Consider the following 26314-nt stretch of genomic DNA (forward strand, 5'->3'; position numbering starts at 1 on the left):
TTGGTACCAAAAATTTGGTTGTATCAAATGAATTTTTTTAAAAAGATGATCTTTTAAATAGTCTGAACGGAAAGCGCTTGTTAAGTAGTAATTAATTTTCATTCTTTTTTTTGCCCAAACTTATTAAATAAGCAGTTGTAAAGGTGAAGTGTAGTAGATCAACCATCCACCATCCTAAATCAGTCGTCAGCAGTCACAGTGGCGAATCAAGCATTTTTCAATTGTTTCAGCTTTAAAAATACTTTTTCCCACCTAACATTTTTTGAAATACTGTGGATAATAATGAAAAGCATATCTGAATTTGGAAATTAAGGCTTCATTTAACTCTTATACTACTAAACTAAAAATTTTAAGTTGATTTCAAATTTCAAATTTCAAAAAACTTAATGGTATATTGTAGACTTAGTATAAGATTGTTAACACTGGTCGTGTGGAGAGGGCTTTGTATTTTTTCAATTACATAAGCTGGTAACACTGTTAGTTGCTGGAGAAGAAAATTGTGAATAAAACCGAAACTAAGGCATAGGAAATTATGTCACAACGCAATCACCGAGTAGACCGCTTTGCCCAGATGACAAAGCAGGAGGAGATCATAGCCAAGAAGCGGCAGGAGATCCTCGAGAAGCAGAAGACGGCCCAGCTGGCCAAGGCGGTGGCTGCGGCGCAAAATTTGGCCGCCCAACTGAAAACAGAGACGCCTGCGGGAAAACCGATTTCCAATGAGGAGGAGGAGGAGGAGGATTCACACCAGCAAGACATCGCTGTTCAGGACACATCCCTAGCCACCGCTGAAGAGGCCAATGGCCTGGAGGTGGGCCAGATCGAGGCCACGGCTGGCAAGGGAAAGTCGGACGACGCGGTGACCCCCAAGACGCTGAACAGCTTCACCGGCAAGACGGGCAAGATCACATTTGGCCAAAAGCGCCAGCAGCTGCCACAGCCCAGTGTAGAGCAGCCGCCTCCAAAGGTTAAAAACACTTTCTGCAACGACGGTTCCTTCCTGGAGAACTTCAAGAAAATACTCGAAAAGCACGAGAAGCCTCCACAGCCTTTACTCGTTCCTCCAGTCCCAGTGCCCAGGTAGGTGGCCACTACATAAATCCATCGAACTATTATCGATTTCCTCCCTTTTACAGCGCCGAGGAGAACAATCTCCTGGAGACGGACAATGCCGAGAACAGCGGTTCCCAAATGGAAACGGCCATTGCCATTAGCTCGGCGGCAGCCATGGCCACCTCCATTACGGTGACTAGTTCGGCGCCAACTCACTTGGCTTTTGGACTGCCCGTGCAAGCAGTGCAGCCACCGCCACCCCCACCGTTCGCTTTCAACCCAACGCTTTTGCAGCAGGGACCACCGCAAATGCAGCTGCCAGCTGCCTTCTTCCACGGCCACCTGCCACTGCATCTGCATCCGGCGGCAGTTGCTCCTCCACCGCCGCCGCCGCCTCCACAGCTGCCCATCGCACTGGCCAACATGGGACAGATTTACATGCAGCTTGGACCGACTCCTGTGGAGGCCATGCAGCTGAATGCCATACCGGCACCTAAGGAGTTCGACTTGAATGCCATACCTAAGCCGCAGATTAACCTGGAGGCTATACAGATGCCCACTATCGGCGGACATTCAGCGGAGCAGCTTGGGCTGCTATCGGAACACATGGCCATGTCCGTCAATCCTCACCCACCGCCGCCGCCGCCGCCTGTCCTGGAGGAGCTGGAACAGCAGCAGCCGCCTCAGCCTGCAGTTGCCCCGCCCCAAGGTGTGTATCGTTTGCATAGACGCCTTCGTTGTCTGTTCTGTTCTGCCATTTGCCATGTCCTTTCCATGCCCAACATCTGTCCTCACCCACATCCCAACCTATCTCCCACTTCCCATTCATTCAAATTGTATAGAACTTTGATCGTTGAGCACGATTTTAAAGCAATTTATGTAGTTTTTTCAGAAACGTGCATACAATTGCCAACGTGCTTAGAAAACCTAATCGCACTGGTCGCGGAAAATGGTGAAGATTATGAAGATAAAATACGTTTGCATAGAAGCGAGTTGCATCCGGCCTTGTGGTAAATGACCTAAACATGTTTTACCTGGGACTAAGACTGGCACCCAAGTTACGTTCTAAGGACATGGGTTGGTGAGGGGCGTACAGCTAAGGGATTTCATTGGGCATTTCACTTGCACATTTTGCTGAGTTTTAATTAGGGAAGTGTTGGGCTGTCATCATTTTGTATTTGCTAGCTAAGCCAAATTTAGTTGAGTTTATACTGCCAGTCTTAATAGAGAGTATCTAAATAAAAAAAAATTATTTTTGATATAAGTTTAGGTTTGGTTTCTAAAAGACTTGCTGCCCAACGATGTAACATTTCCAATTCTCAAGACATTTTTTAAAGGAAAGGCTTTTATATGGCTTTATGTTCAATTTATTTTTTTAAGCACAAAAATCTATTTTAAACTTCAACTTGAATGTCTGATAACTATCGAAAATTGTCATTAATGTAGATTGCTTATATATAATGATATTATTATTGCTGACTTAAAATTTAATTTTTTGATAAACTACCGACAAAACGAACTTACTTTTTTGGGGTTTAATAAGGATTAGCCAGAGCAGTAGCTTGGACTCGTCGAACACACAGTGATCCGTCTTTCCTCGATCGTCACCTGGAGGAGCCAGCCGGCGGATGCCAGTTTAAAGTCTCAAAATAAACCGCTAACGGGGCGCCTCAAACAGTTACTCATATAATGTCTTTGTACACGTGACTATCGTCGAGCACTTTTCATTGTACGTTTCACTTCTTTTGAATTTTGATAATAGGTTTCTTTATGATAAGAGCTGCGAGCAGTATCGAAGCTATCGCTCCCAACTCCTTGACTACGAGCGACAGAGGGCCGAACGGCAACGGGAGCGGGAGCATCAGCAGCTAAGCCGGGACCAGCAGCCGCAGCCCAAGGAGCAGGAGCTGCAGCCACACCAAGAGGAACATCACAGCAACTCGGCGGCCGACAAATACGACCCGGAGTCGGCCATCAGTGCGGACTTCGACTCGGACGATGAGTACATGCGGGGCATGATGGACCGCAACCGGGACAACATCAAGCGCCGCATCGAGTGCCGCAACGAGCTGAGCGACGAGGAAAGGCGCGAGCGGGAGGAGGCTGCCGCAGCCGCAGAAGGGCTCGATGGCGATGATCAGGACGAGCAAGAGGACAAGGAGTCGCAGAGGCAGCGACGGAAGCGCGAGCGCAAGAGTCGCTGGGGCGAGAAGGAGCAACAGTTGCCCACCTCAAGTGAGTTTTTCTTAGTTTTATACAAAATATTTGGACCAGAAACCGGTTGAGTTGGGAAAGGTACAAGTTTTTTTGGATCTAGGTAAGGAGCAAGGTATTTTTTTTAAAGTTCTTATGTTTTACCGTACATAATAAATAACTTTTCAAATATCTAGGTAAGGTAAAAGGTACAAATGAGGGTGTTTTTATCTCTAACTTTAATTTTTTTTTAAATGAATAATTTTTTAGTCGTTGTTTCTGTTGAATTGGCTATTAGTCGGTTTGTAGAAACATGTATAATGAAACATCACTTTAGCTTTTAAATTCGGTTTAAAATTTTAAAATAAAAATATTTCAGCCCCTAAATGCCTAACAAAGTTCATCTCAACACTGGAAACCGGCACATTTCTTAAATCTACTGAACCAATGTGTCTCAAAGTAGTATCAAATATTCGTTATAAAATCGCTCATCTTTATAAATAGATTATTGTAGTCATCAGCTAAAATTGGAATTTTATGTTTCAAATTGCTTTCAGTTTAAAAAATTTAAAGGAACACTAAATAACTTCAAAATTTTGTTTTATTATTTGTATCACAAAGACAATTTAAAAAAATTTTAATTACTCTTCGTACATTTAAGATAAATATGTACCCGTGCAAAGGGTATTGTAATTTTAGTCAAAAGTTTGCAAAGCAGTGAAGGAGGACATTTCCGACTTTATAAAGTGTATATATTCTAGCTCAGCATCACAAGAAAAGTCTATCTAGTAATTTCTGTCTGTCCGTCCGTCTGCGTTTCTACGGATTTTCTTCGGATTCAATGGATTCAATTTCAAAAAGCCTTTAGTCAATGGAATATTGTATTTTAAGTCGGAACAACTTCGTTGTTTTTAAAGTTGTTCAATTTATTTAACGATGGTTGATTTCTTAGGACTACGGTTTTTATTTTATGAAAATCGGACAACGATATCAAATATGTATGATATTTAAAAAGTTTATATATTCCGTTTTTAAAATATTTGCTTTTCCTATCGAGATAGGAAACTGTGTTTGAGCACGCACTTAAGGACAATAACTTAGCAATTGTAATACATATTCAACGGACCAGATATTTAACTTGTACTATGTACTATGTTTTGTAGGCACCTCGGGCAACTTCGGGAACCAAAACAAGCCTATGCTAAGCAGCATTACGCGCACTGATCCCGCACTGCTCCAGTACGCTCGCCTCAACTACGGATCCACTCAGCTGACCGATGAGCAGTGGAAGCAGTGCGAGGAGCACTACAAAGTCAATCTCCTGTATCAGGACATGATGCGCAAGCGCCAGGAGATCGATCGGCTGGCCCGCGGCGGAAAGTTCAAGTATGAATACGACTCCGACGAGGACATTGAGGGCGGAACGTGGGAGCACAAGTTGCGCACAGCCGAAATGGAGGCCACTTCGTTGTGGGCCAACGCCCTGACCAAACAAAGCGAGGGCAAGCACCACATTGGCGACTTCCTGCCCCCCGAGGAGCTCAAAAAGTTCATGGAGCAGTACGAGGCAAAGAAGAACAACCGTCAGCCCGATCTGAGCGACTACAAGGAGTACAAACTGAAAGAGGACAACATCGGATTCCAGATGCTGCAGAAACTCGGCTGGAAGGAGGGTCAGGGTTTGGGACAGGACGGAGCGGGAATTGTGGACCCCGTCAACAAGTGGGTTGCTCTTTTTCCATCGTAAATATTTAAATGTGTAATATAAGTTAAACAGGGCCCCGCAGCGCGATGGAAACCAAGGACTCGGCGTGAGCAGTGCTGCCCAGCCAGAGGATTGTGACAACGAATACGACGCCTACAGGAAGCGTATGATGTTGGCGTACCGCTTTCGTCCAAATCCCTTGGTAAGTATTATTAAAGGATGGGTCGAATTAGGAGATCCAAAATGGATAGGGGAACAACATTTCTTGACCTTTCTAAGATAAGTTCCTCTATTTGTTTTTCTTTGGCTTTTTATACTCCTGGAAAGGGTGTTATTGTTTCAGTCAAAAGTTTGTATAGCTGTAAAGGGCACACTTACGACCCTATAAAGTGTATATATTGTTGATCAGCATCACCGGACGATTTGGTTAAGCCATGTCCGTCCGTTTCTACGCAAACAGTTGTTGTCTTTCTGATGCAACTAATATATAAATTCCTTATGAAGAATCGGAAAAATACATTTTTTAATATTCTTTAAGATATAGTATTGATTAGAAATATTTCAGAATTACGGCTTTAATCTTATTAAATTGGCCAACTGTATCATAAAGCTCCTAAACAATCAAAGATATCCCTGTTTTTCAATTCATTTAAATATTGCTAAATTTATAGGAATGATTAGATATTTCAGTATTACGGTTTTATTTTATTAACGATAGCTGCCATATGTTCATTGTAGGCATACAAATCGGAATATAATTGTTATGAAGAATATTTAAATTGAACAACAGCTGCAAGCAACTTGCCGTAGTTCGCTTTTTTGTTTTAACTTCAATTTCTAATATATACTTTTTTATTTCAGAATAATCCTCGTCGCGCCTACTACTAGTACTACGTTTTTAGCTCATCTCTACCCAGAAAGCAAAAATTATCCAAGTAACCTCAGACCGCTTATAAAACCACAAAGTTTTGCTGAATAAATGGTCCTTGTTTAAACTCGACAACGGAAACCAGTGTAATTAAATGGTTTTCATTTATTCAGAATAGTTCGTAATTAACTTATAGCTATTGCATGTGAAATAGATCTTACGGTGGTTCGGAACTGGTCGGCCTCGAAAGCGGATGAGAACTATTTCACACAAAACTTCACTAGGGTCTATCGTCAAGCGTTTAGGAGTTCGTTCATATAAAAGAGTAAGTAGGTATCGAGTCTCTTGGAACCGGAGTCTGGGCCCTGGAACTCAATTGTTTCAATTGTGTTGAATGTCACAGCTGCCACTCCAGGGATGATGAGCTCGATTCTACGGGGAACTGGGCGGAACACCTAAACGCTAATAATACTAAGTTGTACTCGAACTGGAAGCGAGGGTCTAGTCTAGGAGTAGAGCGTCAGCACGGGCGTCTGGTTGCCGCGGGCCAAGGCCACCGGACATTTCATGTCCGACGTGAGCATCTCCAGCCATGACATGTACAGCGGCGAAGAGATGGCCTCCTGGAAAATACAAAAGTACGGATATGTTAGTGGAACCGGCACGAGGAGTCACCTCCGAACAGCTCACCTTGCGGGGCATGGGCAGGGACATGACCACCAGAGCGGCGTTCGACGAGTGCTTGACCACCAGCTCATGGATGCGCAGCTGTCGGTTCGTCTTCTCGGCCATGCTCTGCAGCTCGTCGTCCGTGATGCCGAACTCGTTGCGGGCTCCGCGGCGGAAGGGCTCGATCAGGCGCTTGTGCTTCAGCATCGTGTCCGCCCGCGGCTGCTCGGAGACGCCCTTCAGCATGATGAGCTCTGAATACTTGATGCGGAACTTGGTCAGCAAGCTGGCCATGCTGTGGGTCGGAAAAGCAGAAGTTAGCCATCAAAATAAATACTTGCCAATATTTATGAATAATATATCGTCAAACTGAGTTTTAAAGTTAAGTATCTAAGCTCAGGATTCTCTTCTCTCAATAATTTCTTAAATATATATTTTTTTTAAAAATTACTTTTCTGCACAATTTACTAGCTGTTCTATGTAAAACTTTGCAAAATCAGGCAAAAAGTCGTACAAAGCAAAAAAAAAGTTTATTTAGAAAAAAGAGATCAAATAAATCTGAGCCGAAAAGTAGACTAAAACTTTACTATAAGTTTTTCTTTTAGAAATGGTTTTTCAATAAGCTCTTTTTTTTAATTTAGTTTTCTAAATTTTTTTGTACTTATTTTTTTCTTAATATTTGGTATCTACCAATTCGAATTCCTATACCTTTTTTAGATATTTTTAGCACAATTTTAAAAAGATTTTGCAAATATTTTTGGATTATGCCAAAAAAGGTTATCTCGCCCACTTTTCTTTATGAAAAGAGTTCTGAACACAGTAAAAATAACTAAATAAAAGAGCTAAAAATCAAGAATTTTACTGTTTTGGGTATAAATGTACTTAGTATAGATATGTAGTAAAGTTATTTTTTTATGGGCATAGTCAAAAGAGTCAAATAAAATTTTATTTACATAGGGATTAGTTAGGCTTTTATACTTCGTAAGACCTTCACAAACATTTTTTCTTTTCTGCTAAGTATAATCTAGTATCTGCCAACTTTTCAGGCTAATTTGTGGAATGATTTGAATATAATTATAAGGAATATGAAAATCTTACCTCTTTTCTTCCTGCTCTTCGTCCTTTCCGTGGCACATTGCGAACACCCTCAGCTTGCAGTTCTGCCAGTGGGATCGCATGGAGATGATGTATGGCAGGAGAATGGTGAGACCTGTAATCCATCGAAGGGTTAAAAGGAGTCACATGGATAAATACACAGTACCGAGCACCCACCTCCGTCGTCGTACAGCCAGAAGACATCGATTGTGCCCTTGGGCTGTTTACGCGTGAATATGGTCATGGCCTCCAGGAGGTTCTGGGGAATGTCCGATCCGCCCTTGGTGTGGTACGTGACCGCCGGCTCGTCCGAGCTGTTCACCTTGTAGCTGCGGGTGCTGCGCTGCATGTTGGGCATCGGCGCCGGCTGGGGCATGGTGAACGATGAGTTGGGACTGTCCATTCCGGCCAGGTTCAGGTTGGAGTCGATGTGCAGCAGCTCGGAGGCGGCATTGGCCGCCGGCATCAGTTCGTTGGTGAAGCCCTGGGCGTTGGCGGTGTGCATGTGTCCCATTCCGTTGGCCGGCAGGGTGACCTCGGAACTCAGCTCCGAGAAATCCAATCCGTTGGGCAGGCGGAGCAGGGCCACGCCCATGCGCTGCGAGAAGGCATTGCTGTTGGGGAGGTTGAAATGTTTAGAGATCCCTCTCATTACCATCAACGAGATTAACTTACTACAAAATGGAAAAGTAACTCTCCACCTCCTCCTTGCGACAGCGATTCCAGTCCGGTTTGTAACCCACCAGCACTATGTTCGGTGACATCTTGCCGAAGCCAGTGGACTTGGTTAGAGCATTTATTCCATCCTCCAGGCTGAACCCATCGATCACGTTGTAGAACGCCTTGATTTTGCGCGCATCCAGGTACTTCTGTCCATCCTTCACCAGGTGCTGACGATTCTTGTAGCCCACGCGCACCTGCAAATGGCATTTCAAATAGAGTTTTTAAATAAATGTCGTACAAATATCATTAAAGAAATAACACCTATTTTAGATACATACTTTATATTCGAAATATTTTGGTAATTAAAGTAATATTATACAAAAAGGATTGTAGAACCAATCAGATTGATAGACCAATCTTGTACGTGTACATTACATTTTAATTTCAGAATCACTAAAAGTGATTACTATTATGTTTGATAATAACATTGTTAATTAAAAATAGAAAAACAAAAATTTTCTTTGTGATTACCTGCTGATTTATGTGAATAAGTAATGTTCAAATTTTCGAAAGAATTGGTTCAGTAGATTTTGGGTTCTGATGTTCACAAACTTCCAAAAATAAGTTGTCGGGAAAATCGATTTAAAATTTTTCATAAGAGAACATCTGATAGCACTAACGGTAGTTTTACTCGGATTGACTTAAAATTTGTACAGAATATTCTCAACATAATGTTGATTCAGAAAAAAAAAAAACGAAATGAAAAAATAAAGTTTAAAAAAATCTACCCTACTCTTAAAAGAAAAACGATTAATCAAACAGTTATTATTTTTATTATTTTTTTTCGGTTTAGTTTGTGCGTAAGGGAAAAACTGTCACCTGATATATTTTCGAGTTCTGGCTAGGAGAATATCGGGTTCCAAAGTGGATAATTAAATAAGTTTTGTACTACTTACTTAATCTAAACTTTTTAACAAGATGTGTAACTCAATTCCATAATCTATACTGTTGTAATTTTAAGTTATTGCACTTTTAGCCAAACCCAAAACCCACTTACTTACCGGTATTATGTTAGCCACAAACATGAGGGAGTTGTTCTTGGTCAGCAGATAGCCGAAGTCCACGAGGGGAGGCCGGGTCTTGGGATCGCCGGAGAGGACCAGCACCTGCGGATGGTAGTTCTTGACGTGGTCGGAGACGTTCTGCAGTCGGTGGACGGCCATCAGGGCGGCCTTGTACTGCTGGGCCTGCGTGGTGGAGCCCCAGTTGGCCTCCGGCTTTCGGTACATGACCACCAAGTACAGGGCGAAGATAATGCCGAAGGTGATGATGGCCGCCACGTAGTTGATCAAGAACATGATGGCCACGCACATGGCGAACCCGAAGAGACTGAGCCAGGCGTTGTAGTACTTGAAAGTGGGCCGCCATCCCAACGGCTTCACGAAGGCCGCATGGAATGTGCAGAAGTTGATGAGAGCGTAGGAGGCCAGGTAGAAGGTGGAGATCAGGGGGGCGATCAGGTTGAGCTCTCCGATCAGCAAGAAGCCCGTGGTAATGAAGAAGGTGAGCACATAGCCGCGGTACGGCTCTCCGTGCTTGCCGTACGGCTTCGAGAAGAAGATCAGGCCCGGGTAGATCTGGTCAATGCCCAACGCCTGAACCAGCCTGGGCACGGACAGCAGGTTGGTCAGGGCCGTGCTCAGCGTGGCCGCAAAGCAGCCGGCGTAGATCAGCGGTCCCCACAGCGACATCTCCTGCATCATCTCGTACGAGTTGAAGAGGCCCCACGTGCAGTTGCCACTGGCCAGGCAGGGCAACTCCGAGGCCACGATAGTGCCGTTGACCAGGTCGGCCGGGTTGCCGGACGCATCCCGCACAGCGGCGCCGCCGGCGAAGAGGACGAACAGGGCGTAGGACGACATCGAGATGAGCAGCGACCAGAAGGTGCCCTTCGGAATGGCCGCTCCTGCGTCCTTCAGATCGCCGCAGATGTTCGCCCCAGCCTGAATGCCCGTCACGCTGGGGAAGAAGATGGCAAACACGCTGAAGAAGTCGTGGTTCACCCCCTCCGCATAACGATAATCCGAGCCAAAGTTCTCCTTGAACGTAGCCCCTAAAATAGAAAGTGGTCAGTTGTAAAGTTCTTGAAAAAAAAACACCGTCCACTCACATGAGAAGCCCACGAAACCCTTCGAAATGTTCTCCTCGTTGCCCTGCGGTCCAATGGCAGCCCCGATCAGGAAGTTGAAGATGGCCAGGACTATGGTGACGATCAGGAAGTTCTGCGCCTTCGTCTCCCACTCCATGCCCACGCAGCAGATCAGGATGAGCACCAGAACAGTCACCGATCCAACGATTCGGATGTCGTTGATGCCATTGTCGACTATCTTCAGGTCGTTGTTCTCTGGAAAAAGGTTGTCGACATGTTAATAATTGGCACGAATAACGCTTGTCACAGGTTGGAAAAGGGAATATTAAATCAGTATGCTACAAGTTGGAAACACCTGTAAAGCATCTATGTAAAGTATGCGTGTAGAGTATCCATGTAAAGTACGTTTGTAGACTATCTGTGTAAAGTATGTACAGCCTAGTCGATATACATTTATACTCAGGTCCTTGTGTATTCTGTTTTAATGTCGAGATCTATATAGAACTATAAAGGCTTGAAAATCGAGATTAGACAACTAGATAAGTTGGTTTTAAAATTTGGGCACCCCCAATAAACATTAACCCACCCCACAGAGTGTAGGGATCAATTTTTCTATGAGGAAAGTTAACACATTTGGCTGAAATTTATTGAAAATATGTTAACGCAATTTGTGGGAATGTAAGTGAAATACCCGCTATCTCGACTTTATCGTATGTCTCTTTGTTTAATATGCATAATGAGTGTATTTAATTTTATTTTCTTTTCTTCAAATTAGACTTAAATATCCTATAGCTATAGGAATCGGAAATAATAAATAAATATATAACAAAATTACCGTATAAGTATTAACATTAGCGATATTTTAGGAATAACCTTTAATTTTTCAATTCACTAAATTATACATGACCCTAGCGCATAATAACTTTTGATACTTTTTGGAACATTTTGGTTTTTGTTTGTGATCTGGCGAAGTTCATCTACCTCTAAAACAGTATACCACCTTAATGTACGAGTACCGGGTGCTCAACGTTAATCATGAATTAAAATGATACTCACTCAGTAAAACGTTTAGCGACTCGCAGAAGCCGATGGTGTTCATCGAGGCGGAAACGGCGTTGGCGAAGGCGAACACCACGCCCACCGACGCCCCGAACTCGGGTCCCAGCGAACGGGATATGATGAAGTAGACCCCGCCACCTTTGACCTCGCCGTTGGTGCTAATGGCCGACAGCGAGAGCGTCGTGATGACGCAGACCACCGCGGAGATCGTAATTATAATCAGCGACTGCAAGATGCCGGACTCGGCCACCACCCAGCTGAGGCGCAGGAAGAGCATGACGCCCCAGATGTTCAGGAGACAGGGTATCAGGACGCCCACAATCCATCCCAGCTTAATGTGACCGCCAGGGGCTTCCGGTTCGGGTTCGGGTATGGTAATGCTCTGAAATGGTGAATGAATTAGTTAATATACTTGTACAATTAAATATGACCCAAAACAACTTCAATATTATTAATCGTACTCTTCGCGAGAAAGCAATGAGCTACGATAACTATGATGTTTCACCAATCTATCCTGCTAATAATTTAAACATATATCGAAAGGCCATCATCAGACCGCTAATTGCGATTATCATTATTTGCGTGATAATGGGATCTTGACATTCGTATTCGTATCGAAAGTATGTTAAGTATTTAATTGCATTGACTTCAAGATTTTTGATAAACTTCGAGCGACTTCAACAGCTGTTTCAGTGCGACTTTATTCGGAATTACTCATACGCCATGTGTGCAATTTAGTACTCGTATTCAATTAACGACCCGTCGACGCCATCCGAAACAAAAGCAACACCAACCAAAAGCAAAGCAGCAACCAGATTATGAGGAGCTTCATATTGCTTTTCATTCTAATTAAAGTTCGTTTTTATAACTGCACTAAAACTCAAAACATTATAAAAATGTGCAAATGAAAGCTGAAACCGAAATGAGCTGCCTCGAAGTTAACTATTTATCATAAAACCAAAGGTATGTCTTTGTTCGGGATAAAGGTTTTGCCAATAGGGTGCAAAATGTACAAATAAAGAGAACATCCACTTTAACTTAACCGACGAAGTGACAGTAATGTGTCAATTAAACCTAACAATGGCGCTATAAGTTGGGTTGTTATGAAACCCGCTGTAAAAAAGTTCCCTTTCCTTAAGGTGCTAACAAATTATTTTTACAACCCGAATTTTTTAAGAAGAAGCAACTGTGAATTATTCTCTATTATTTTTACGCTTCCGGGACCTAAAAAAAATAAGGTCAAATTATTGAACACACTTGTAACTATTGTTTTGTATAAATTTTGTTTTGATTTTAAGTCATGGCAATTAAACAGTATAAATAGTATGAATAAATTAATTTTGATTAATTATGGCATTATTTTCGTTCTGTTTTAAATATAGTAAGTTTAGACGTATAGTCAGTAATATAATAAGGCTGTAAGTATGGGGATTTTAATTTCAGAAGCTAATAAGTTCCTATGACTTGTTTTGTTGATCCCAGTGGAATATAATATATGTGTATAGTTAAAATAAAAACATCAAGAATTTTGTTTACAAGGGCCTGATGGTCACAATTTCGCTTTTGAGGCAAGTATAGCTGGTTCCTTTTTTTAAGGAAAATTCGATTTTAAAATCTAAAAAGCTTATCAAGTTATATTTTCTTTAAGGCTTTAGTTGTAAATAATTTTAATGTTTCATAAAAGGCCCAGTCGAAATTGTAATAGTCAATGTTATAAGTTGAATACCTTTTTCAATTGGAAACTAAGGAATTAAGTTATTTTGATGTGATTTGTCGCATAGAAACAGACAAGCTTATATTCATTATTGGCTAACGATTGGAATTGTCTCCTTGAGGGTTGTAAGCCAAATAAAGAGTGCGTAATAGAATCAAATGGGTTTTTTCACTTGCCGAAAGCAAAATAATTTTAATTAAATTCCGTTTTTTTATGAACAGCAGAGAAAACTTCCGACATGCATTCCACAATATGAGAACATATTTCCACTTGAAGCAATATTGACTTCTCACATGCGGTAATTTACAGAGCAAGCAATTAGAGCGCCCTAAAAACTTCCACTGGCACTGATCAGAGCTGGGCCGAACAATTTCTTGTGATTGCTATAATTTAATAGATTTACACAAGACATTGCTCCCTTGCCCTTGCTTGGTTATTGTTTTGCCATTTGGCGAAGCGATGGATTGGGGCTCATTTATTTTATTGTTTGCCCACATAATTGAATGTTTTTTAAAACGCGACCAATTGGAATTGCCTCACGTGGCATGTGGCAGTGGCACTGGTGGTGGCAGTGACGGTGGTGTTGGCAGGGTTGGGCAGGACGACATCGATTGACAGAGCGAAGTACGAGAGCACAGCCCCAGAGCGCTCGAATCGCACACGCTGCGTATACGCAATGCTGGTTAGTTAGTCTTCCTCGGTGGGTGGTTAATGTTGATTGTTTACACATTTTTGGCGGCTTCGAGCGGACGCCAACTCAGACAGACACAGACACAAAAATAAACATTTATACACTTTAATAAAATGCTGAACTGTTAGTTATTGAGTTGGAAAGAGTTGAGTTCATAAATTTATATGGCAAAGACATATCAATAAAAATGTGTTTAAGTCAAATAAACCGTGTTAGAGAAATAATTTAATTAAATTTGAAGTGTATTATTAATTATTATTATTATTTAAAAATTTACACAACCAAATGTGTTTACTAAAACAACTTAAACTTGTACTTTAAAACTTGTACTTGTACTTATGTCAATGGTTGAATGTTTGTGGATTACGGAATAAGTTTTATTATTTTTTTGAGTCCGTGAAATATCTCCAAGACTAAATTTAAGTTTAACTTTCTTTCTTTTCAAAGAATAAAATAAAACATTATTAAGTAATAAAATATTAATTTAAAAATATTTTGGGGCATTTGGGCTCTATTACTGATATATTGCTAGGTACTTTTTTTCCGTGCCCCCTTCTAGTCACGGGTTTACGATGAGATGGGGAGTAGGGGGTATTTGTGGTCTCACTATTGTAACCCTCTGGCGCTTCCTTCCTTTTGTCCATTTCATTTAGCAAAATACGCATTTGGCTCTGCGCTTGTTTTCCTCGTTCACGATGTCTTTGTTGTTTGTGGTCGATGCGTGGAAAATTTTCGCACCCAAAATTGGAATTGAAATTGGTATTTGTGCTTTATGACATGGGGAAGTGAGGGAAAACCTGGTAGAAAAGCTATTTTCTTGACTAGCTTGTGCAAGAGATTTGAGTTTGGTTAATAGACGAAAAGAAGCCAAAGTGATAAATGGGGGCTGAAATGAGGATGCGGAACCTGAAGGTTATAATCACAATTTCCATAAATAGCTGCAAATTATTATTAGCTTCAAGAAAAGTAAGTCTCTGGCTTATTAGGGCGACTGGTTTTAAGCCAATGCTTTAAGAATTCCTTAAGAATTTTTTACTTAGATTTAAAGCAGATTCGGGCAGTCGTAGCTGCATATTCAATTCAATTACGAAAATGCGCAAAAACCGATACGGCCAAATGGGTTATCCAATAAATTAGGAACAATTGCATTTTCATCATTAAAGAGAGAGATTTCCCACAAGTTTTCTCCGCCCTCAACCATTCGAACAATGGTGGCTAAGTATCAGAAATGCAACACAAATGGGGTAAACATATTGTTATATGCGCCAATAATTTAATGGCTTGTTCGGGGCAATGGCAATGCGGTAAACAAAGATTTTCCAGCAAGACTTTCGCATTAGGAAATCGATAAAATGGTATAAAAATAGCGGCCAGCTCTTTGGCTATGAATTGTAAATTACAATTGTAATTACAAGTGCAATGCAAAAGGAATCTGAAATTGCAAACACGCCGCAGGCTGCCCCCTTGATGATGTAAACATCATTCGCTCTGGCGAAATGCTCATACGCCGCGTTGTACGGCAAAAGATGGTGATACAATTGTCCGATATTGCCATTCGGCTTTGACAAATCACTATTGCTGAGTAGTTCGATGGCAGGGTCTTTTTGAAACTGCCAAGAACTGGTAATGGTTTTTCGGGGTGTCGCATTCTGTCACCTTAACTGATTGAAAGTGAAGAATAATCCATTGCTCAGCCTGAGCGTTTATCAAAATGACGTCCTGTCAGCAGCCCTGACAGGTTCAATACTCGCGCACTTGTGCACTTGTGGGTCTGGAGTGGATTCGATCGGCTTTAATGTGGCACCACCGCCATGCCATCGGCCCAGGAGCCTCTGGAACGCCCTGTTTATGATAAGCAACGAATCAACTAACGTCAATGGCAACAGCTCCAGCACCATCTGCAGCCCGTTGCTGTCAGTTTTAATGACACGACACACTTGTCTTGCATTATATCCCCCTTCTACAGTCGAACCATATGGGTGTTGACTAGGATCGCTGGAGTGAGCTGTTTACTGAGTCCTTAGTCCTGTCCCGCTGCTCCTTGAAACAATGTCCATGTGGCCCGACCCATGGCAGATGCATGGCTGCATCTTGTTGACAATTAATTTGGCTTCGACGCCGTCATCGATATCGCCTTGCGCATTGCGGGCCATGGATGAATGCGGATAAATCCACTTAGGACCTCGCCGACTGACTCAAAATCGAATGAGGCTCGCTCGTGTTGATTTTGCATATTCCCAAGGAGCAAGGATGTGCAAAAGTAAAAGAAAAATATGATTTCTTCTTAGCTCTTCGTCCCTGAGGCTAATAGTATGTATTCAGCCAGTGGTATGATTACTCTAAACTAAAGTAGAACTTAGGGAGGGTTGTAAACAATCATTTCTTTCAAAAAAGGTAAAATCCTGCGTCTGCCTCTGGCATTAAATTTAGAAGTACGCAAGTAATAAATTTAAATTTGAATTAATTGACTTGATGGTGGTACAAATCAATAAGTTTGTGGTCTAAAACCTTTCCCATGTTTGCTGTTACTTACACTTGTACTTATTGTACAAGAACCCTTCGATAGTTAATTCAAAAGCCACACATCTTCTATAACAAGTCTCAAAGAAGTTCGTCTTTTTTGTAACCCAAGAGACCAGTTTTTGTAAAGTATACATTTCTCGTGGAATAAAATACTTTACAAGAGCAATTAATTAGTATGCGTGTTGGGGGAAAAAATGTTATGCCAAAATAAATTTAGTTTTTTCCCCAAACGTCTTGTAACTAGCTGAATCTAGTTTTAAATACGAAAACGTCAATGAATGAATATGACTCACAGCTGTTTATCTGCTTAAAATTCGGCAAAACCAAATGCTCTTAAGCACTTTTGGAACAGGAAAACCTATTTAATTGCTTAAAGCAGAATGGAGGTCTGAACTTAAGATGCCGTATTGGAATTGGTATTCCCCTAATGAGCCGTTGCTTGTAATGCAGCTTTTACGATATCTATCATACGCCATGGTGGCCGGCAGTAGCCGGGCAAAGTGAATTAATTAAACAATATAGAAACTACGAGGGGGAAAGGCAATTCGGAGGAAAACCGCTTGACCACCGGACCCCCAGACGTGTGTTCACTATAGACGCTTCAAATTTATTACTCCAGCGATAAACATAAAAACTGTAACACTGGGAGAGCTTATAGTTGCCCTCTAAGTGATAAGCCCAACATGGGCGGTGGGTGGAGGAAAAGTGGGCGACCTTGACAGAGGTACGGGCTGCTTATCTTAAGTGGCCACAACGTCATCAAGATAGAGGCGCTCAAATCTGCTGGCACTAAACATCAATCGATGGGATGCCCGGAAGACGTCATGGAAAACTCACAATTCGCACGTCGGAAATGTGAAAATTGTTCAAGTAAATAAATCAGAGAACGTATTAATGAAATGCAGATATAAAAATACCTATGTGTGCCCGCATGTACATGGGCAAGTTTTTAAGGCTGTCCAAAGTACGAGAGTACAATACGAGAGCTGTTGAAAAAATTTCGATTTCGATTTCTTTCTGGATCCATATTTTTTGTTTTGGTTCTGTTTCTGTTTCGCTTCATGTTTTCCTAGGTATTTCAGCTTTGCCTTGTTTATTTGCTGAGTACTTGAAATGTTTTCAGAACTGAGTAGCAACGACTGAAGTGCGCTGCAAGGATTATGCCATGGCGAATGAAAGCCAGATCCCTGAGTATGACACTAAAAACGATACCCATCACTAATCCGGTCAGAAAAATTGATAGAATGACTTCTAAATTTGATTTTCAGACTGTTTCAAGTGCATGCCATGCCTGCCGTCGGTTAGAGTATTGTGCAAGGTTGAGTACTTGGCGGCTTTGGGCTATCAACCGATTAACTGATAGCATAAGTTTTATATTTGGGAAATCTCCAACTGATTAATTTGAAGCTGTTTTTCGAACTTGGTTAAATGTAGGTCTTTGCAGAGCAGTTTATCAATACCGCAAGCTCTGAATTCAAAAGTTTATTTTTAAGGTAAGGTATAACTTTCATATTTTTTTGAATGATAATTATATCTAGATCTCTTAAATGTCACGTTTTCTTTTAGAATATAACTTATCTCATTAGTTGGTGGAAAAAAAACACCTTGGAATATTTACAAATTCATTAAAGAGTTTTTTATGAAACTCACACTCACTGGAAGATATTATTGTACTGTTTACTATATCCTGAACTTTTAAATTAATTAATTAATTAATTTCTTTTATGAAAACGTGCTATTTAACTTGTTTTGGAAGGCTTTTCACACAATGCTTGTTCGAGTGGGCGTAGTATACAAATTGTATTCAAAGTCAGCTATAATCACTTTACGCCGGAATGGTCAACTCTTAACACTATTTTAGCCGGTGCTGAACCTTGATTTTCCCCCTTTTCACTTATTATGCAAACTGTTATGGCGATTTCCTTGCTTGCGTCATTAATGCGAACGAAAACTCACCTGATCGACCGCCTCTCCTTGCAGTTCTCCGATGGAAGGACGCTTCAGATTGCGCATGGAAATGCGGTAGTTGTCCAGGCGCGGCAGACTCTCCCTGAAATCACACAGAAGGGAGGAAAACAAGTGATTAGAGGAGTCACTTTCGCGGGGGGGCGGGGGGTGTAAATATAATTTTCGTACTGGTGGAACGGAAGCAGAACCATCACCGCCTCGGGCAGCATGACCGTTGCCTGCAGCGTGCGGAGCTGAAATAGCAATACGCACTCGGCGGATTCCAGGCGTAAGAACCAAGTTATTTGTGTATATACATAAATAATAAGACAATAAAATCGGCCAGCCAGCCGAGTGGTAAAGGTAGCCGGGCAGAAGGTCAGGGGTTCCACGCCGAAATCGAGAAAAATCAAGTTTTATCGGAAAATTATTCGGGTGGGAGAGAGAGTGCCGTAGAATGCCTGCCCTCTTGTATGATGTATATTTACTGATCGCCAACCAAAAACAGAAACAAAAACAATAACATTAGCCGAAGCAGCCACAGAAACAGAAACAGAAGCAGCAGCAATGCCAAAATATAATTTAAAATCTTAAAAAGGAAAAAACCGGAATGAGGAAGGCAATAATCGTTGAGCACAGTACGGCGCCACGAGCGGACAATGGCGCCGAATCCAAAGGGATCGAAAGGGGGCAAGGTGGACAGATGACAGCCCCAGCGAGGAACCAACCGAAAGGGGGAACTACAAGTAATGCATTCTGCAGAACACACATTAGTCATTCTGAATTTCGGCAGGGCATTTCTACAGGTCGCGATCGCCATATGACTAACACAAAAAGGCGTTTGGATCGAGTCTTCAAGCTTAACTAAATATTTAAATTAATAAATTCATCGTGCAGCCCAAAAATAAAAACTGAAAGTTTAGTTTTAATAAGTGTGTCTTGAAAATAAACTTTATACAGTATTAAAGCACAAGCATTACTTAAATACTAAATAATAAAACGCAATTATTCATTAGTTTCATTTCTATACTAAAGAGTCTAAAACTTATAAAACTCAACCTGCAAAGCACTGCTCGTTAAATGAGAAAACTATTAATTTATTTATATATTTACTTTAAAAACCGAAGAAAATAGACTAACGCTTTGAAATTTAAACACTTAAAAATGTATAATAATAAAATTATATAAATATACTTAAATAAAATGTTATTTTTGTATTCGTTTTAAAACATCAAGCTGATTTGTACAGAAAGGTAAAATGAGTTGTTCAGTCTATACCTGGATTCTTTAACAATATATGGTTTGTTTTTAACTTTTTTGTTGACCCACTAACACCGTTTCTGGGTAAACCAAAACCTTTCAATAAACCAGCCAAATTCACTTTTATTGAGGTTCCTTTAATACCTGTATTAAATTTCGGTTTCTCGGCAGTTCTTCCTTGAACAAAGAAGACATCGTTAAAAAAAATCATCTTCCAACTTTCTTATTTATGAAGGTACTAATTATTTTGCATTTCGATCCCTGTCCCTTTGAGATCGCCGCTCAGTTGAAGAATAATTCATGAATGTTTATTAATTATAGACAGAATCTCTCGAGGGCGTTTTTCATTGTGCTACTAAATAAATTGCAAGCATACAGCTACCAGAATTGGGCGTCTTGTGGCTTTTCTTTTAATTTCAATTTCCATTTTCCATTTCCAATTCATTTGCCAGACAGCAACGACTGCTCATAAGATACAGTGCTACATACTGTGGATATATATTTATGTACAGTGTCTGGGCAAATACATACAGATAGCATATATACATATATATATATATATATATATATATATATATATATATGGAGTCCGGACCAGTCGATGGGCATTGATTGCTGGCCGGTTTCGTTGGGAATCAGCTAGTCTGAGTTAGTTGTACAATTGGAGCTGAGCAGAGTTCGGAGGCATCGATCAATTGAATTCATTTGCGCTCGCACATCCCAAATGACAAACTGTAAATTTATTTGTTGACACGCTCATCCTCCGGCGAGAAACACAAACTGACAGCTCCGGAATTTGTGGAGTGCAAGTTGATCGCATTTTCCGAACCCCAATCCAGTTCCCAATCCTTGTGCCAAAAACGGCTGACTTTGAGAACGTGAAGTGAATTTTACTGTTTTGATTTTGTGTCAGAGATTTTATTATTGTTTCGACAGGCTGATGTAACTTGCTTGCCGTGTGCAAAGTTTTCGAGAAAAAAAAAAAAAACAAATCATCGGCTGTCTTTATTTGTTCCAACAAAACTGCACGCCTTAAATTTTTTCGGACAGATCTTTGGCAGCCTTTAATTGAATTTAATTCGAGAATGTGCTTACGATATATCGAAAGTGGAACAATCGTAATAATTAATTAGAAAAGTTTTCGCGCAGGTCTAGGTCGAGATCGTTAATTTGTAGCTTAATTTAACTGAGCAGTCATGTGCTAAGACATGAATAATTTAACTAAAATTAAAAATGCGGAAACAATGACACTGGCTTACAAATTGAAATCGATGAAATCCTCCAGAGATCAACCTTGATGTTCCGGTGCAAGTGAACTCCCTAATTAAAAAATTACGCTCAAAATTTGTTGTATGGTACCATTTTTTTTAAGTTTAAATAACATTATTTACCTGCTTTAAAGCCAATTTTATTTTTTATCTCCGGTTCGGCTCATCCGATTTCGGTCATCGATTGCTTATTTATTTCACTAGAAATTGATCATTACAATTTTGAGTGGCATTTTTTGAATCAAGGAGTCCATCTGCACCGAAATCAAATCATGTTTTGATCTCTGGAACAAGAAGTGATCTATGACTCCCCTAGGAAATCGTTTGTGCAAAGACGGTAAGACCTTTTTATACTTTTTAATCTGCTTTTAATTTCTTTTTAATTAGTTGTTGATGAATTTTATCTAAACAAAATATTAATTTGAAGATAATCTAACTTTTAATGCTCATTTAATTACACAATTACCTCATTGTGGCAAGTGCAAACTCATTAAGCGACCCTACAACAATTTTCACAATTACAATTACCGATCTCGATGTGTTTAAATTATACACTGCGACTTAACTTAGTGAAAGTTAACGTAGTGTATCAATTGACACTGACTGTGACACATTACTCCAATTTTGGACGATGTTGCTTTTGATAAGCTTTTTAATCGGTTGTCATTTTTTGTGTTTATGTGCCAAACGTGATTACAATAAATTGGCATAATGTAACCTTCATTTCGGTTACGAAGTATTTTTTGGTTAAATTTTTTATTATTCAGACTATATTGACGTGTTTTATTGTCTGTTTTAAAACCGATGCCAAGTGTAAATGGCATTTATTTATTTTTCCGAGGTGTACATTAAACACACATGTGTCGGCTCCTCAACTGAAACTCGGTACGGGACGTAAAATAATGATTAATTTGCTTTGGGAAAACTCTAATTAATTGTTGTACTTTTTCTAAATTGTTCAAGATGCGAGTTCAGACCCCACGTGCGCAATAATAAATGGAAAAAATATATCTCAAGCACCAAAACGTTCCAGCTGAATCACAACGAAGCTTATCTAAGCGAATAAATCACACCAATCGAAGCAATTATCAAAATTTCAACCAATTGGGTGGATTATAATAGATTTTGTTTGCAAAAATTAAATTTACAACCGCACAAGGGAAATTCAGTTCTCGACACGCTCATCTCTTAAAACGAAAACAAAATAAATATATTTTAGCCATTTGTTTACTAATTTGAATAAAAATATTGTTGTTTTTATTTAAAGTTTTCACCATGTGCAACTCAGTTGCAAGAAATTGTTTCAAGCTTAAATTAATTTGTTATTAAAAATATTGGAGTCTTCAAGTCAGGTTAGGAAATAATACATTCCGTATGAGTCATCTAACATTTGAAATTTAAAATAATTTAAAATAAACAACTTCCCAATATTGGGTGGATTTTTTTTTGTAACGGACCAAAAAAGGTTTTAGCAATATGCATTAAACTCCTTTCTGATTCATAATACTAAATGCTTAAGACTTCGATTCTATAATTCAGAAAAAAACAAAGCAAAATCTGTTCCAATTTTCGAAATCTAAAATTGTTTACGCTATTTATGATCAAATATAGGAATTCCTAGTATCCATATTAGTCTTACTCGGTACATTGCATTTCCATTCTATTTAAGATTTATTTCTCTCACTCAACCAACTTTTGATAACAAGTATCATAACAAAAATTTAACTGTTAGTAAGCTTTTTTATACACGATTTCTAGCGTAGATAAAACAATCACGACCATATCAGTGAAATTTCTCACTCTAAAAATCAACAACCAAAACTAATATTAAAAAATTATTCAATTTTGTTGATTGAAACCCATATTTAAAATATTTTTACCGGTGTCGACACACTTTAAAATAAATCGCTGATATTATTGCAGGGGAATGCGTAAAATTGGAATTTAACTTAGCTGGGTGAGACTGAATTTGTGTTTACACTATTTTCGATGAAATATATGAATTCCTAGTATCCATATTAGGCATACTGTTGCATTTTTATTCTATTAACAATAAAAGTTGAATTTCTAGTATCTTTTTTAAAAACGATTTCGAGCGTAGATAAATCACCATAATATTTCACTCTAAAAATCAGTAACCAGAACGAATAATTTAAAACGTTTCATTGTAATTGATTAAAAATCTTATATACAATATTTTTGCCGGTGTCGACACATTTTAAATAAATCGCTGATATTATTGCAGGGGAATGCGTGAAATTGGAATTAAACTTACTTTGTTAGCTGGGCGAGACTGAATTTGCGCTCCGCATCGGATTTTCGCAGGAAGTGGCCGAATCCGCGGAATGAAAGTCGCGAGCTCCGGCGATTCTCGCCGCTTTCTCCCGGAGCCTTGGGCTGCAGGTGATTCTCGTTGTTGGACGGAGGATCTTGCTGATCGGCGGCAGCTGGTCCGCCCTCCCCATCGTAACCGGCATTTGCGGTGCCGTTCACCTTTGAGATCTGAAAGCGATCGGCCATTCTGTCGTTCGTGGGGACTCCCTGCACTTGAGTGTTGCTAACTGGACACGGTTTGTTATCGATTGCACGAGCACCTTGCGGAAAAGTTAACGAACTGAGCACATTTGCATTTTACACACACGGTACAGGATGATGGGGCGCACCCAACTGAAAGTGGGAGTGGGAGTGGGTTGGCTTGGGATGATATCACAAGGACCGAATCGCGAACCGAAAGGACGCGATGTTCTATGTCCGAATGCGCTTAGTCCTCAACGCCGATTGACCGAATGTTTCGAACGCATCGACCACTTTGGGTTTGTTTTGGGAGTCGGTTTCCGTTTCGACTTTGTTTATATACTGTTATGAGCACTCTGCTTAAATATATATATCCGTTGCGGCAATTACAACTTAACGCGCCGACTGTCGCACGGCGTTTGAGCGTTGTCAAGTGTTTACCGCTTGATTATTATGGCTTTTTGCGCCAGTCAGCTGCTCTGCTGCTCTGCTGCTCCGCTGCTTCCGCTGTGGCTTCGGATCTGGCAGCGGTTGGCCTTAGTACCAACTCACGCACACTGGTGTGCTGTGGTGGGTTTTTCAACAAGTGTTTGTGGCCGAATTCAACACGAACGGGCTCGGGCTCTCTTGGCGGAGCGCTGGGGAAAATATGTGCCCATATGGGCAAGAACGATTGAGCAGGAGGTCCAGACTACGGGATACCCGCACCGCGGAGCGTCTAATGCGCGTATACGTAATATAAGAACGATGAGTGCATATTGCGTATACGTAGAGAGAAGGGTACAAAAGTACTCAGAAAGAAAACATTCTATATTTTCTTCATACATTCAGAACTGTTGTTTGAATTTTACATTATTTTTATTAGCCTAAATAAATTCTTAGCATGTGTAAGGTAGCGGTGGGATGTAGTAGCGTACAAGGTCGAAATGATCTTAAACCTAGAACTAGAAACTAAAACTTTTTAAAACAGGTGTAATATTGAGAAGTCATAATTACGAACAAGGCTGTGAGCCTTTCCGGAGCTAGCCCATTCCAAACTTTTTTTTTAATAAAATCCGAAGCGAAACATTTTATTTGCAGCGAAGCCGAACTGAAACCAATGTTTTGTAAGATGGTGTTTTGTTCAAGAATATATTTTAACAATTGTGAGGTCTTTATGTTAATCAATTGTTATTTTTGCATAGTACAATTTTTTTTGCTTAATAGAAACGTTATCGCCTAACACAGTTTTGTAATAAAAAATCTGGTTAGTGTTTAATATAGAGAAAAACTCGAATGCATTTCCATATTTGGATCCTTAGATTTTCGATTGACTAAATATTATTGTGTAAAAAGAACATCAATTTTGCTTTATCTGGTAGATTTTTACAATTCGAGAATTTTATAAATGACAATGATGAATGTTTATATTAAAAGACAAATATTAAAGCAATATAAAATTTACGACGTGATTAAACTTCAAATGGTATAGTATAAATTATAGACAAAATAAAGCTTCCCTCACAATACATAAATCAATGCACTTAAAAACTAAACTAAAACTAAATAAAAACAGACTGACTATTATTACCCGGTTTGTAGGTCAGAACTGTAACGTAAATAATGTCTGAGCACACAACCCTATTAACCATAGTAGTTGTTATTTTATAACCTTTATGTAAAAAGTATAATTAGACGTTTTACTAAAAAATGTATATTCATTTACTGCTTCAACAATTTTATGCTATCTAGTTAAATTTTTATTTTAAAAGTCGTCCCCAATCTTAACTTTTTGCTTTGGGATTACTTATTTGCTATCGAAGACAAAGAAGGATCTAACTTATGTAAATACATTTCGCAAAATAAACCAGAGAATTTTGTTGTATATTTAAGTTTGTAATTATATCGGATCAGTGGCCGTAATTACTAAATCATTGCGAAGGCTGACTTGTTTGCATATAAAAATTCGTCTTAACCTGTTTTAACTGTATATTCTGGATGGGTATCAACAAAAATGATGTTGCCCTATACTTATGTTTTTGCTGCCGCCGACTCAAAAAATATTAGCTAACTCTCTCACCCATAAATTTTTTCTGTTGACAGAATTATGATGTTTATTTAGACACTGGTAATAAGTAACTACTCCGTACACAACTTTTATGCAAATATAAGCTTTGATTTAAATTTTAACTTCAAAACTCTTATCTGTTTAATAAAAGTAGTCTAATTTAATTGTTGTATGTTTCCCAAATCTAAAACCAAGGTTTTAATATTAATAAAATATTTGAAATTATAATTTAAATTTTTATTTTATTCAATATCAGTTATACCTAAAAATTTTATTGCTTATCTATTCATATTATGTTTTATTTTTAATATTGCGTTCAGCGGCTTGATGAATAAAACATGAAGCACTTATTCGGGTCACTGCTGAAAACAAACAAAAGGATCTTCGACTGGTCGGCTTAGCTGGAGTTTTGCCACTTGATAAAACACCACCTTGTCGCGTTGAAACAAGAGTTTAGCACCTTAACACGTTCTTTGTGGGACCGATTCGCTTGCGATTGCGGTTATTAGCTTGTTTCGTTTGTTTACTCAATTCATAACAATTCTCCGACTCTCCACGCTCATTCACAATCATTCGCACACTAAAACTTAGACACACTCGTAACATCTTTACTATCGGCCAAGTCGAGTCAGTTCCAGCCAAGACGCGAACAGTAACAACAATCGGGCAAGAGCACGCGAATAAACCCCCTAAATCGAATTAAATTCGGTTTTATCTGGTTTGATTGGCCGGCTGACTAACTGGCTGGATGGATGGTTGGTTGGCTGGTTGGTTGGTTGGCTGGATTGTTGGATGGCTGGTCTGGCTGCTTTTAGCTCTGCGTCACAGAGGCGCTTTTAATGAAGAGCGGAACGCAACGAGAAGAGTTATTTTTATTAAACCACATGAGGGTTCCC

General features: G+C 39.9%; 3 protein-coding genes across 7 annotated transcripts; 1 reads left to right on the forward strand and 2 right to left on the reverse strand.

The window, feature by feature from the left end:
* The first annotated feature begins 461 nt into the window (after window positions 1-461).
* On the forward strand, window positions 462-5969 carry LOC108137454 (SURP and G-patch domain-containing protein 1). Of its 4 annotated transcripts, none has more exons than XM_017259151.2 (7): window positions 463-1080; window positions 1137-1762; window positions 1946-2063; window positions 2816-3288; window positions 4410-4968; window positions 5024-5153; window positions 5813-5969. In XM_017259151.2, the coding sequence occupies exons 1-7, from the start codon at window positions 533-535 to the stop codon at window positions 5837-5839; spliced, it is 2481 nt and encodes an 826-aa protein (XP_017114640.1). In that variant the 5' UTR covers window positions 463-532; the 3' UTR covers window positions 5840-5969. The 4 variants fall into 4 exon arrangements, with proteins under 4 accessions (XP_017114642.1, XP_017114640.1, XP_017114641.1 ...); XM_017259150.2 differs by having other exon boundaries at window positions 464-1080; window positions 1937-2063; XM_017259152.2 differs by lacking the exon at window positions 5813-5969 and having other exon boundaries at window positions 1937-2063; window positions 5016-5089.
* Window positions 5970-23798, reverse strand: LOC108137452 (bumetanide-sensitive sodium-(potassium)-chloride cotransporter). 2 transcript variants are annotated; one of them, XM_017259147.2, is made up of 10 exons: window positions 23133-23798; window positions 18339-18432; window positions 11452-11836; window positions 10417-10650; window positions 9308-10359; window positions 8259-8500; window positions 7761-8197; window positions 7587-7698; window positions 6510-6783; window positions 5970-6442 (listed from the first exon to the last, which is right to left on the reverse strand). In XM_017259147.2, exons 1-10 carry the CDS (start codon window positions 23375-23377, stop codon window positions 6326-6328), a joined length of 3192 nt encoding a protein of 1063 aa, XP_017114636.1. In that variant the 5' UTR covers window positions 23378-23798; the 3' UTR covers window positions 5970-6325. The 2 variants fall into 2 exon arrangements, with proteins under 2 accessions (XP_017114636.1, XP_017114637.1); XM_017259148.2 differs by lacking the exon at window positions 23133-23798 and adding an exon at window positions 18519-18580.
* A 24-nt stretch (window positions 23799-23822) lies between these two features.
* LOC121467618 lies at window positions 23823-26314 on the reverse strand. Its single transcript, XM_041709639.1, has 2 exons — window positions 25879-26314; window positions 23823-24009 (listed from the first exon to the last, which is right to left on the reverse strand). Exons 1-2 carry the CDS (start codon window positions 26022-26024, stop codon window positions 23823-23825), a joined length of 333 nt encoding a protein of 110 aa, XP_041565573.1. The 5' UTR covers window positions 26025-26314.

Source organism: Drosophila elegans, unplaced genomic scaffold (assembly GCF_018152505.1).
Source record: "Drosophila elegans isolate 14027-0461.03 unplaced genomic scaffold, ASM1815250v1 contig_476, whole genome shotgun sequence".
In the NCBI taxonomy this organism is placed as follows: Eukaryota; Metazoa; Arthropoda; class Insecta; order Diptera; family Drosophilidae; genus Drosophila; species Drosophila elegans.